We start from the raw sequence: 12,211 nt of genomic DNA on the forward strand, positions 1-12,211 counted from the left end.
TTTCTAACCTGGCGACGCAAAAAATATCGCGCTTTCACAACACAACCTCATAAAAGTGCGCTTGGCAAGTTGAATCGCGAATGCTGGAAGCTCACGTTATATTCTCTGCGTTGTTACTGATGAGTCCGTATCACTTTTTAAATTCTACTTGGTAAACTTGCAAAATGTTCAAATAGACAACACCAAAGAAGCTTACTGCGAAAACTAGATTGATGCTTAAAGATGATAACTTCCTTTCCAACTTGTCCGACAAGGTGTTCCCGCCTTGAAAAGTAAAGCAGTTTCATAGACTCACTATCACTAAGCTTAACGTCTTGCTTGACTTGCAATTGTTGACAGAGATCGAAAGAACTTAAGTCTTAAGGATGCCGGAAAGAATCGCCCGCTTGATCCAATGTGAAGTTTTTTCTTCATGCTCACTAAAAAAAGAGCATTCAGCACTTTTGCTCTAGATTCTCATAACTTTGTCGGTGATGCCTGCTTTAATAAAAAACTAAGACTGCTATCAGCCATCAGCACATTCTCGTTTGAGCATGTTGCCTTAGTATTTGTTGACTATCTCTGAGGCGAGCATCAAGCTTCACTTAGTAATAATTAGGGTATTTGAACAGTGCTCTCAGAACATACTTTTGTACGACACAATATCAGTATCCAATTTTTAGTTTTTTATCTGCATTCATTATAGTACAAATGGCTCTCAGAAACGTACTTTTGTACGACACAATATCAGTATACCTTTTTTTGTTTTTTATCTGCATTCATTATAGTCCGTCGCACACTTTTTCTCGATTATAAAAACCATATTCAGTACTTGCTTAAAATACTAATATGCGGCAATATCAAGCATCCCGGACATAATCCCCAGCCAACCAAACTGTTCAGGCTTAATTCTTCAAAGTTTTATTCTCGTTTTTGTCTAAAATCCAGTAATCGACAGTCAAAATGCCTCGTGGACCTCGTAAGCACCTGAAGCGCTTAAGCGCCCCAAAGCACTGGATGCTTGGTAAGCTGGACGGTATCTGGGCACCACGTCCGTCGTCCGGCCCGCATAAGCTGCGCGAGTGTTTGCCGCTTATTATTATTCTGCGTAACCGCCTCAAGTATGCTTTAACTAAGCAGGAAGTTACTATGATCTGCATGCAAAAGAGTGTTAAAGTGGATGGTAAGGTCCGCGTGGATCCGGACTTTCCAGCTGGTTTTATGGATGTTGTTGAGATTCCCAAGACCGGTGATCAGTTCCGTCTATTGTACGACACAAAGGGTCGCTTTGTGCTCCACCGCATCTCAGACGATGAGAAAAAATTCAAGCTTGCCAAGGTGATTCGTCAAGAGTATACTAAGAAAGCCATTCCGTATATTGCTACAAATGACGGACGCACGATCAGATACCCAGATCCTATCATTAAGGTTGGTGACACGGTCAAGATTGACCTTGAAACTGGCAAGATTGTCGATCACATCAAGTTTGAAGTTGGTAACCTTGTGGCTATCACCCGTGGACGTAATGCTGGTCGCGTAGGCATTCTACACAATGTTGAAAGGTAGGAACACACCTTCTGGACTCATCGCGAGCTGGGTGTGGTGGTTTTATCTCATTCTACAATTCGTAGTCTATCGATAGCTCAAGTTAGTATATCGCTGTGATCTAACTTCTTGTTGTCTGTGAATGTTGTAGACATCAGGGTTCATTCAACATTGCGCACGTTAAAGACTCAGCCGGCCACGACTTTGCCACTCGTCTCGGTAATGTCTTTGCTATTGGTAAAGAAGCTCGCCCGTGGGTTTCTCTGCCTAAGGGAAAGGGTGTGAAACTTAACATTCTGGAGGAGCGTGAACTTAAGGAGAAGAAGTCTCATAACTAAGTTTAGTACTCAACCTGTAGGTTAAGGTCAGTATGCTGGTTATGCTGTACTCTTAGATGAGTTGCACTCTAGCAATTATTGTGCCTGTCCTCGTTGATCTGGCATGAAACGAGAATTGAAGTGATAATGAAATTTGTCATGTACACTGGAATTTTGTATTGTCCCTTACTTTAAGAACTATGTTTAGTGAACAAAATATTAGAATAGCTTCTTAAATATTGGAGTGATCCACTATTCTTGTAATTTATTCGGTTGTCTGAACTGTTCGGTCAGCCATGACGGAGCGTCTTTACGTGACTGTCATCCAAACGTGTGCGTCACTGGCTGCATGCTCTCTATTCGCGAGTCTCATACCGGATATTCGTGTTGTGCACCAGCAGAAAAGCACAGACAGTATGCCAAGTTCCCTCCCAGTGTTGTCGATGATGGCAAACTGTGTTGCGTGGGGACTCTATGGGTTACTTATTGATGATTACTTCCCTCTCGTAGCCACAAACTTGATTGGTTTAGCCTTCTCACTCTGTTATCTCATCGTATACTACCAAAATGAAAAATACAAAAAGAGGCTGCGATTGGAAATATTTGTAACAATATTGGTGTTACTGGGGCTCATCTCGTATCCGTCCGTTGCAGGTTTTGAGGGTGTGAATGAAAGGACAATACAAGATGTCGTTGGATTTGTGACTATAATTGTTTCAATGGTCATGTTTGGCTCACCGCTTGTTTTGGTAAGAGAGTGATTCAAGAACGTAGCACGGAGCTACTTCCTCTGACGATGGTTATCGCTGGCGCAGTTAATTGTGTGCTGTGGCTTGCTTATGGATTATTGCTTGACAATTTATTTGTTGTTGTCCCCAATGCCGCAAATCTGCTTTTAGGCATCATGCAATTGATGCTCTTCTGCATATACCCACGTAGCCGAACTTACGACTCAGTGGAACCCTCTTCTTCTAAAGCCGATTTAAAAAATACTTCAAATCATGGCGAAGGGACGAAAAAGGGTTTTGAGAAAACCTCTACAATTGATACCGATGAAGAAATGAGCAGCGTGGACGAAGAATCACAGGCAAAAATTATGACTTCAGAGCAATCTACTGAGGTGAACATTTCGATTGAAGTCCATCAAAAAGGCTGAAATGTTACTTTTCGTATGAATAACGATCCAACATAATTGGTATAAGTGGTGTGGGTTCAAGAGACATCGTACGTCGAAAGCACTATCCAGTGGATGTGATCATGCCACGCTTGTGTCTTAGGAACTTGGCGGTAGCGAGAGAGACACAATATGCCTTCTCTATTGTATTTGAGACTAGAAGAAGTTACTAAAGAACGAGTATTGTTTTCAATAATTTACTTTATCATTTTCTTAGAAATGCAATTTATTTTTTGTACAGTTGATATTTTCGTAAGCTAAGCGTATTTTTGCATCCTAGGGCCGTTCGTTTTCTTAAGAAATTTTAGCTGTTGCATTATGCAGAATATCATGATATTATACTACGATCGATCGAGATGCAGTAAGAATTATATTATGTGTCTCGTTCGTAAAAGTCCGTCATCTATCAATTATTTTGAGTATTTTTTATAATCAATTCATGATATTGACAAATTGAAAATCTCAATAAATATAAGAACGATACAAACTATAGTACTCCTCATATATACGACACAGGATGGATGGAAAATTCATTTCTTACGCGCCTCTGTAAGCTGACTCCCGACATAATCGGATTCTACTTTCGTCAAGTTGCCGTATAAGATGTGATAAACCAGTTTTGCAAAACGATATGGACGCACAAAGTAGGAGCTTCGTTCTGCTTTTTACAATTTCATTATGTTGCAGCGAGTTACACATGTACCATAAAGCGATCATGAGAGTACTGTACTACATTAGTCACAAAGAAACAATTTTAGAGCTAAAATGAGAACTATAGAACCTTATTCCCTACATACATCAATTCATGAGGAGAGAAAAGAAAAGAGAACCGCGTTTACATTGTACAGGACTTTTGTACTATTGTACGATAATAAAGTGCATAATGTATGAATAGTGTACACATTTGTGTTTCTTGTTCATCCATGAGTATGCTAAATAGTGGACTCACACACTTTTTGACATCAAGTAATTAGTTGACGCTTTAGTCCTTTGAAGTTAATATGTATGTTGTCGAAGTTGTATGACTGTATGTTACCTCGCAGATATCACAGTGTTGTCTTACCTCGCGACGTAACGATATGCTTCTTTCTGCCCATCAGATTGCTCACGTTTTTTCATTACCTGTATAACCGTCTGCATGCACACTCAAGCACCAATCATTGGTACTTAACTTTTGACAGCTGTTTGAATATGCATGATTTTGTTATAAATATCAATGGAAGTATTCGTACAAATCCAAATGTTACTGGCATTTCGATCTGCGATTGTTTTCTCAATTGTCAATTTGCATTGCAGAACAAAGGACTAACGCAAAGAAAGGTGCACATGCGTCTGTTTTGGGTTTTCATGGTTGCTGCGGGAACTTTGCTAGCTGTCGGCGAGGTAGAATCGAGGGCTACTGTTTTTGGCTCGACGACGTTCAGAGACTTGAAGTTGTTCAAAACCTTAAAAAACTTGCCGGTGTCTAAAGTTGCTAAGGTGTCCGACGATTTAACAGTAACCGTTAATGACAAGGAGTTTACCATCCCACAACGTTATTTTGTTGACGAAAGGATTCAACCGGCTGATGTAAAAGCACTCATCAAGAGCGAAACAACGGTAGCTCAGTTTGATCTAAGGATTCGTTTAAAGGACGCTAACGATCTGAGAAAATCCGAGGAATATAAGTGGCATGCGGGATACGTCAACATTTTGCTTTCAATTGAACGAGGAGATGTCAGTAAAGAGGTAAAGGTTTTAGTGAAACGTCTCCGTAACAGCTAACATAAAAGACATAAACCACAGTCTGCATTCGATTAAGTTGATCATATCTGCAATAGCAAAACAACATGTTATTTGTTTAGTCAGCTTGTAAAAAAACGACATTTTCTGTAATGCTAACTCTGTTGACTTCACCATTCTTTTCAGTCTTACCCATCATATCAGCGAAGTTACAGCTAGTAACTTGATTGCGCTTTCTACTGAAAGTAATCGATTGCAATATTAACTATGCTCCCTGCGAGGCTGGAGAAATGATATGACATCGATAGTGTAAGACACTTTTCTCGCGATGATTTTGCTAACTCTAGGTCAAGAATTAGGATTCAAATTATAGTAAACACCCTCGTTTTTAAGTGAGAAGGTGTATTGTGTCTCTCCCGCCACCACCGCCAAGTTACAAAGACACAAGCGTGGCATGATCACATCCACTGGATAGTGCTTTCGACGTACGATGTCTCTTGAACCCACACCACTTATACCAATTATGTTGGATCGTTATTCATACGAAAAGTAACATTTCAGCCTTTTTGATGGACTTCAATCGAAATGTTCACCTCAGTAGATTGCTCTGAAGTCATAATTTTTGCCTGTGATTCTTCGTCCACGCTGCTCATTTCTTCATCGGTATCAATTGTAGAGGTTTTCTCAAAACCCTTTTTCGTCCCTTCGCCATGATTTGAAGTATTTTTTAAATCGGCTTTAGAAGAAGAGGGTTCCACTGAGTCGTAAGTTCGGCTACGTGGGTATATGCAGAAGAGCATCAATTGCATGATGCCTAAAAGCAGATTTGCGGCATTGGGGACAACAACAAATAAATTGTCAAGCAATAATCCATAAGCAAGCCACAGCACACAATTAACTGCGCCAGCGATAACCATCGTCAGAGGAAGTAGCTCCGTGCTACGTTCTTGAATCACTCTCTTACCAAAACAAGCGGTGAGCCAAACATGACCATTGAAACAATTATAGTCACAAATCCAACGACATCTTGTATTGTCCTTTCATTCACACCCTCAAAACCTGCAACGGACGGATACGAGATGAGCCCCAGTAACACCAATATTGTTACAAATATTTCCAATCGCAGCCTCTTTTTGTATTTTTCATTTTGGTAGTATACGATGAGATAACAGAGTGAGAAGGCTAAACCAATCAAGTTTGTGGCTACGAGAGGGAAGTAATCATCAATAAGTAACCCATAGAGTCCCCACGCAACACAGTTTGCCATCATCGACAACACTGGGAGGGAACTTGGCATACTGTCTGTGCTTTTCTGCTGGTGCACAACACGAATATCCGGTATGAGACTCGCGAATAGAGAGCATGCAGCCAGTGACGCACACGTTTGGATGACAGTCACGTAAAGACGCTCCGTCATGGCTGACCGAACAGTTCAGACAACCGAATAAATTACAAGAATAGTGGATTACTTACAATATCATGCTTATATGCATCTAAACCTCATGAGGACTGTGTAAAGTTTATATTTTTCATTCCTTAGCAAAGATTTATTTTCTTACATGACTTACATGCCCAGTTTGGTTGACACTAAATATTGTCAAATTGAAAATCTCAACAAATATTAGAAGCGAATACAAGAACTTTACAAACTATAATACTCTTCATATATACGACAAAGGATGGATGGAAAATTCATTTTTTACGCGTCTCTGTAAGCTGACTCCCGACATAATCGGATTTTACTTTCTTGAAGTTACTGTATAAGATGCGATAAAACAGTTTTGCAAAACCATATGAACGCACAAAGTAGGAGTTTCGTTCCGCTTTTTTACAATTTCAATATGTTGCAGCGAGTTACACATGTACCATAAAAGATCATGAGAGTACCGTACTACATTAGTCACAAAGAAGCAATTTTAGAGTTAAAATGAGAACTATAGAACCTTATTCCCTACTACATCAATTCATGAGAGAGAAGGAAGAGAAGAGGGAACCGCGTTCTACATTGTACAGAACCTTATTGTACATATCTCGATTTCAAAGTGTATAATGTATGAATAGTGTACACATTTGTGTTTCTTGTTCATTCATAAATATGTTAAATAGTGACTCACCCACTTTTGACATCAAGTAATCAGTCGACGCTTTAGTCCTTTGAAGTCAAAATGTGTGTTGTCGAAGTTGCATGATTGTGTGTTACCTCGCAAATATCACAGTGTTGTCGTACCTCATGACGTAATGATATGCTTCCTTCTGCACATTAGATTACTCACGTTTTTTCATTACCTGTACAACTGTCTAGATGTACACGCTTTTATTGGTGCCTAACTTTTGTTATATATGCATGATTCTGGCATAAACATAAATGTAAGTATTCGTGCAAAATCCTTATTACTGGCATTTTTAATCTGCGATTGATTTCTCAAGTTTGCATTGGACTAAACGTGCTCATGCGTCTGTTCCGGATTTTGATGGTTGCTGTGGCGACTTTGCTAACTGCTGGCGAGGTGGAATCGAGGGCTGCTTTTAGCGTTAAGGCGATCAAGGACTTGAAGGTGCTTGAAGATGCAAAGGTGTTAAAACGTGTTAAGATGTTAGAACGTGTTGATGCGTTTGATCGTGCTAAGGTGTCAGAAAGTGTTGAGGCGTTAAAACGTGCTAAGGTGTTAGAACGAGTTAAGGCGTCCGAAGGTGCTATGGTGTCCGCAGGTGCTAAGGTGTCAGAACGTGCTACGGTGCCCGACGATTACATTGTAACCGTTGATAACATGAAGTTTACCATTCCGGAGCATTATCTCAAAAACAAAGAAATTGAACCGGCTACTGTGAAGAAACTCATCGGGGATAAAACAACGTTAGACGATTATACAAGAGATCTTGGTATTGATACAGCAAATTTTCGAATAGAAAAGACTCAGAAAAACTTGAGGAAGATCCAGGAATACGGGTATATTTTGCTCAAAATTAAACGTGGAAATTTCGAGAACGGGGTAAAGGATCTTGCGACAGAACTCCGTGCGCACAAACAACAAAAACTGTTACGAACGTTTGCATTCAAAAATACTGATACGTTGATCACATGAGCAATTGTAAAACAACATGTAATTTGTCTAGTCCGATAATAAAAGTAACATTTACTGTGCTGTAAAATTCTGTTGACTTCTCCATTCTTTTTGATCTTACAGCGAAGTTACGGCCAACAACTTGATTGCGCTATCTACTAATTGCAATACTAATTGATCTCCCTGTGAGGCTAAAGAAACGATAGACATCGATAGTGTAAGACGCTATTCTCGCGATGATTATGCTAACTCAAGGTCAGGCAGGTACTATTCGCAATAACAAAAGCCCTCAGGAAAAAATCTCATGTGCAAATGAAAAAGAACTAGTTCATTTGTATCTTGTCTTCCCGTCCTGAAGTTACCATTTCTGTACCAAATTGACCTGCTGTGATAACAAACGATCTATCAATCTTTTGTATGTATAATAGAAGTATAGACGCAACAGTATCTAGAGGTGCCATCTCAACACTCCAACTTGTTGATCCTTGGCATAAACTCGGTCTTGATACTTACTGCCTTGTGTATAGAAGTGATTATGTTCGCTTTGAGTTCCTTTGTCAGCATACCTGCCAGCTGATGCTTCAGTCGAATTCAGGTTCCTTTCATCTTATCGCAGATGAAGTGGCGCCTGCTTCGGTTGAGCATGGTTATCGGCGTTGTTGGCTGAATTGATCGCTCTTTGGTTGCCTTTCCAACTTTTGTGCCTTCCACTTGCTCATGTCCACAGCCTCACGCGCGTAAAAAGAACTTCGTGAGTGCATAAGCTAATTGTTATATACTTAGCATTCGTCGAACTGAGTGCAACATGTTGTTGGTACTTTGACTTGAGCTCAACTAGTGCGCCCTCCCAAAATCAAAAGTATTGCTGCCTTAATCAGCAACTGACCCGCGTTCTAGCCCGGGAGATCCTTCAGGAAATATGACAGCTGTTATCAAATATGCAACTCCTGATCAAGTACATGTCGTTATGAACAGCACACGTTCGATTACGAATCGATACGGTTTTGCGCATTACCTTTAGTTGTAGGCAACTGCATTCAACTCTGATGAGCACAAGTCGTCAACATTCCTGACAACTTGTTGACCGAATTGCATGACCACGTTGTCGATGTTGCAAAAGTAATTGACAGTATAGAATTGAAGCTGACTTGACGTGCTCGAAACCCCATGCAAAGGATGAACTTTACCTACCGAGGCCCTTTGTCTCGAATTTATATCTGAGCACTCCCTTAACCAAATATAACTCCTTGCCTGTAGTTGCTGCGACAATCATTTCGGTCACAAATGGACCAAAGTATACAAAGACCTTCCAAAGATCGCTCAAAATCAATGCACTGATTCCCTTCGCAGTCCTTAAAGCCATTTTTTTAAATACCACAATACTTCGTCCTGCTCCAGGCATTGCTGCTTGTTTCAGCCGGTAGATAGCCTTATTTAGCTGAAACGAGTATCCTTGAGCATTGTCGGTAAGAAGCAAAAATTCCTTTTAAACATTGTCTGTCAGCACGCTGATCAATATCAACATCCATTTGTTTCATCTGATGGTCTTATTTAGCACACACCGCAAGTATCTTCAGTATCGAATCTATGTGCGAGCATATGCATTCGGTAAGTTAATATCATCCTTGCTTCTCACCACGCTCGCAAAACAGCATTGACAATAAATCCATCTTCGTCGATTCTAGCGTGCTTCAATGTCGGTGGACCATCACCTCCTTCTGTTGTCTTTGAATCTTCTAAATCGCTCAGAGGATCGGCATCGGCTCATATCTTCGTCTTGTTCGCTAAACTTCAAATCAGGACACCAAATAATCTTCTTGTGTATACGAAGAGATGAACGATACTCTACTAGCTCCAAGCTGCTTCCAACAGAACAGTCAGAAGGCATCAGCAGTTCTGAGCCGAAGCTTGGTGTACGATTCATTTTGTTGACTGTTCTTTGACCGTTTCCAAACATTTGTTTAATTCTGACTATCAATCCACTTGGTTCTCAACAATCCCATCATCACTGTTCCTTGCAACTACTATGTCACGTCTGGCTGTACATCTTGCGTAACCAAAATGCCGCCTATTTCACGATCATTCGACCTCACATAGCAAGTCACTTTGACCTTGCATTCTGATAACTTTTGTAGATAATTTTCGAGAACTGCTGACATTGATCAGAGGTCCAAGCAAAAGTGATGTAAGCTATCTTGTTGGTCGATGTCACTGCATGATTTCATTAGATCGTTATTCGCACGATATTAAAGAGGAACAGTCAAACCTGTGATGGCCTTTGAAATTTTTCGCATAGCCGAGAGACATAAACTTCAAAATCTTGTATTCGAGCTTTGTGCTTTTGCATCGTCGGCAGTAGCCAAACTCTTGACTCCAACACTCACGCTGATGTAATCCATCAACGGCCTCATCTTGTAAACGAACTTATATGGTTTGGTGTCGTTTCGTCGAGCGTTTACTCAAATAATCTGCTATAATCACCCGCCAAATATTCAGTCAAAACGCCTTTCCAAAAATAATGACTGCAGCTTTTCTCCATGATACTTCAGTTCCATCACTCCAGTCTGCTGTAAGAAAACACTTAACACAAATTCACCATTATTGGGTGGAGCGCCACATTTTCGAATGTTGCCTCTTCCAAAATTGAATCCTTCAGCATCCCCATTTACACTGAGCTTTTTTGCATCCTCCATTCAATGCAGCTAGTTTGACTCCTTAACCAGCTTCTCCCAGACTCCAGCCACGTATTTTTCTTTGCATTATAAACAATCGATGAGTGCAAATCACATTTAAGGCCCATCAAAAATTACATAACAGCGAGCAAACTGCTTGGATTCGATGAAACACAGTTTCTTTTTAAGACGGTTCTGTGTATGAAATAACTTCTAAACGGTTATGAAACATGACTTTATATCGCGTGATCTTGGATGTATCATTCTCCCTCAACCAAAACTGTGCCGGTATGTGTGTTTAAGCTTGCGACTCAGAGAGCTGAGAAGCACACACAGCTGGTGCGACTCGGTCAACTAACATGATCATTTTTAATGACCTACCGCTAGCTTCCAAAAGTGTCCAAATATTCCGCTCTCTATACCACTTTTCATCTTGGAAATGTGAAAACGACGTGTGTCATCTTCACGCGGTAACCATTGGCGAGCAGTTGTAAAAGTTACGTAGCATTACAAATGCCTTTATGACACTAAAGGCTGACCGTGTTTTAGCCTGATGCTGAGGCTTGATGTCTTGTGCGATGATACCGAATGCTGGCGTTGTCCACATGCCATGTCTCCATAACACTCCCTTATTTTTGACTACCTTAACATGACCCTTACGACCCTTTCTTGAGAAAGTAATATCGGATTCCCATCGGTAGTAGTTACCACCCCTTAGAAAAGACTATGGTGTGCTTGTTCGCCATTGTGGACACAAACATTGTACTGAAGGAAGGCTTAGTTGCGATTGCTATGTTGCCAATTTGTTGGGAAGATCCGAAGTAAAAACCTTACTATGTCCCTACTCCGTCGTCCTGACGTTGCCGTATCTGAGCCAAGTTACTCAGCCGTAATGACGCGCGACTACCTTTTAGCCACGAAAGGTAGAGGGTGTGTGTGAGTGAACGCCTTATAATTTTATCCTTTGAGGGAATTAGACCCTAGAGAGATTCTAATGATGCCACCAAATGCATGTACGGAACAAGATATGACATTACAAGCATTCAAGTAAGTCACAGTTTTCGTTTCTTGGTTTCGAAAACCCAGTCTATATTTTTTAGGCTTAGAAGAACACATAAATAGACCAAAAATATTTATTGTATCAGATTCTTACGATCAAACCTACAGTACTTCACCTCCACACAACAATGTTGCCACTTCCATCATGATTACACGTGCATGACGTTAAGCACAGCAATCTGTTTGGGCACATTCAATTTGTCAAGAGATTGAGGAGACGATGAAAGCTAGGTTTCTAACGAAATAGGCATCGAAAATGCCACACTCGACCAATGTCGGTCTGTACGATAAAATTGAAATACTCTGCGAAAGTTCTAAAACGGCACAAATCTTTATAATTATGAAGATGAGTGAACACGACCATTACGATCTGCAACAAAGCTCAGTTGTATCCTAGGAGGCCACGCTGCGTCTATCTAACATTCTCGAGCGATAGGTTCGTCGAGCGACCTAGCATGGGAGCCTGACCCTTCGTATTTTTAGTCTTGAGCGAAGGAACACACGTGTTTATTATTCCACAGGGATCAGCGAATTCTCGAAAGTGAAAGATCAGCGATGACAATTTACTAGATTGCAACAACTAGACGTGGGCGAGAGATTGGCTAAAGCTCTTTAACTCACTCTGACATAGACATAGCGGAACCTAGTGGAGGTTGGGATCAATTTGCATTGTTAACGATA

At 40.6% G+C, this 12,211-nt stretch overlaps 6 protein-coding genes across 6 annotated transcripts; 4 read left to right on the forward strand and 2 right to left on the reverse strand.

Annotated features, from left to right (window-relative positions):
• Positions 1 to 942: 942 nt before the first annotated feature.
• Positions 943 to 1,862, forward strand: PHALS_08661 (40s ribosomal protein s4; the record flags this gene model as incomplete). The annotated part of the gene is made up of 2 exons (XM_024724052.1): positions 943 to 1,541; positions 1,676 to 1,862. The coding sequence occupies 2 exons, from the start codon at positions 943 to 945 to the stop codon at positions 1,860 to 1,862; spliced, it is 786 nt and encodes a 261-aa protein (XP_024574967.1).
• Positions 1,863 to 2,137: 275 nt separating this feature from the next.
• Positions 2,138 to 2,997, forward strand: PHALS_08662 (3-like protein; the record flags this gene model as incomplete). Its single annotated transcript, XM_024724053.1, has 2 exons — positions 2,138 to 2,533; positions 2,596 to 2,997. 2 exons carry the CDS (start codon positions 2,138 to 2,140, stop codon positions 2,995 to 2,997), a joined length of 798 nt encoding a protein of 265 aa, XP_024574968.1.
• Positions 2,998 to 4,341: 1,344 nt separating this feature from the next.
• Positions 4,342 to 4,779, forward strand: PHALS_08663 (RxLR-like protein; the record flags this gene model as incomplete). Its single annotated transcript, XM_024724054.1, has 1 exon — positions 4,342 to 4,779. The coding sequence occupies one exon, from the start codon at positions 4,342 to 4,344 to the stop codon at positions 4,777 to 4,779; it is 438 nt and encodes a 145-aa protein (XP_024574969.1).
• Positions 4,780 to 5,294: 515 nt separating this feature from the next.
• PHALS_08664 (3-like protein) lies at positions 5,295 to 6,154 on the reverse strand (the record flags this gene model as incomplete). The annotated part of the gene is made up of 2 exons (XM_024724055.1): positions 5,295 to 5,696; positions 5,759 to 6,154. 2 exons carry the CDS (start codon positions 6,152 to 6,154, stop codon positions 5,295 to 5,297), a joined length of 798 nt encoding a protein of 265 aa, XP_024574970.1.
• Positions 6,155 to 7,187: 1,033 nt separating this feature from the next.
• On the forward strand, positions 7,188 to 7,820 carry PHALS_08665 (RxLR-like protein; the record flags this gene model as incomplete). Its single annotated transcript, XM_024724056.1, has 1 exon — positions 7,188 to 7,820. The coding sequence occupies one exon, from the start codon at positions 7,188 to 7,190 to the stop codon at positions 7,818 to 7,820; it is 633 nt and encodes a 210-aa protein (XP_024574971.1).
• A 2,141-nt stretch (positions 7,821 to 9,961) lies between these two features.
• Positions 9,962 to 10,492, reverse strand: PHALS_08666 (uncharacterized protein; the record flags this gene model as incomplete). Its single annotated transcript, XM_024724057.1, has 3 exons — positions 9,962 to 10,010; positions 10,066 to 10,222; positions 10,303 to 10,492. The coding sequence occupies 3 exons, from the start codon at positions 10,490 to 10,492 to the stop codon at positions 9,962 to 9,964; spliced, it is 396 nt and encodes a 131-aa protein (XP_024574972.1).
• Positions 10,493 to 12,211: the final 1,719 nt, after the last annotated feature.

The sequence above is a fragment of the Plasmopara halstedii genome (assembly GCF_900000015.1).
Source record: "Plasmopara halstedii genome assembly, contig: Scaffold_323, whole genome shotgun sequence".
NCBI lineage: Eukaryota > Oomycota > Peronosporomycetes > Peronosporales > Peronosporaceae > Plasmopara > Plasmopara halstedii.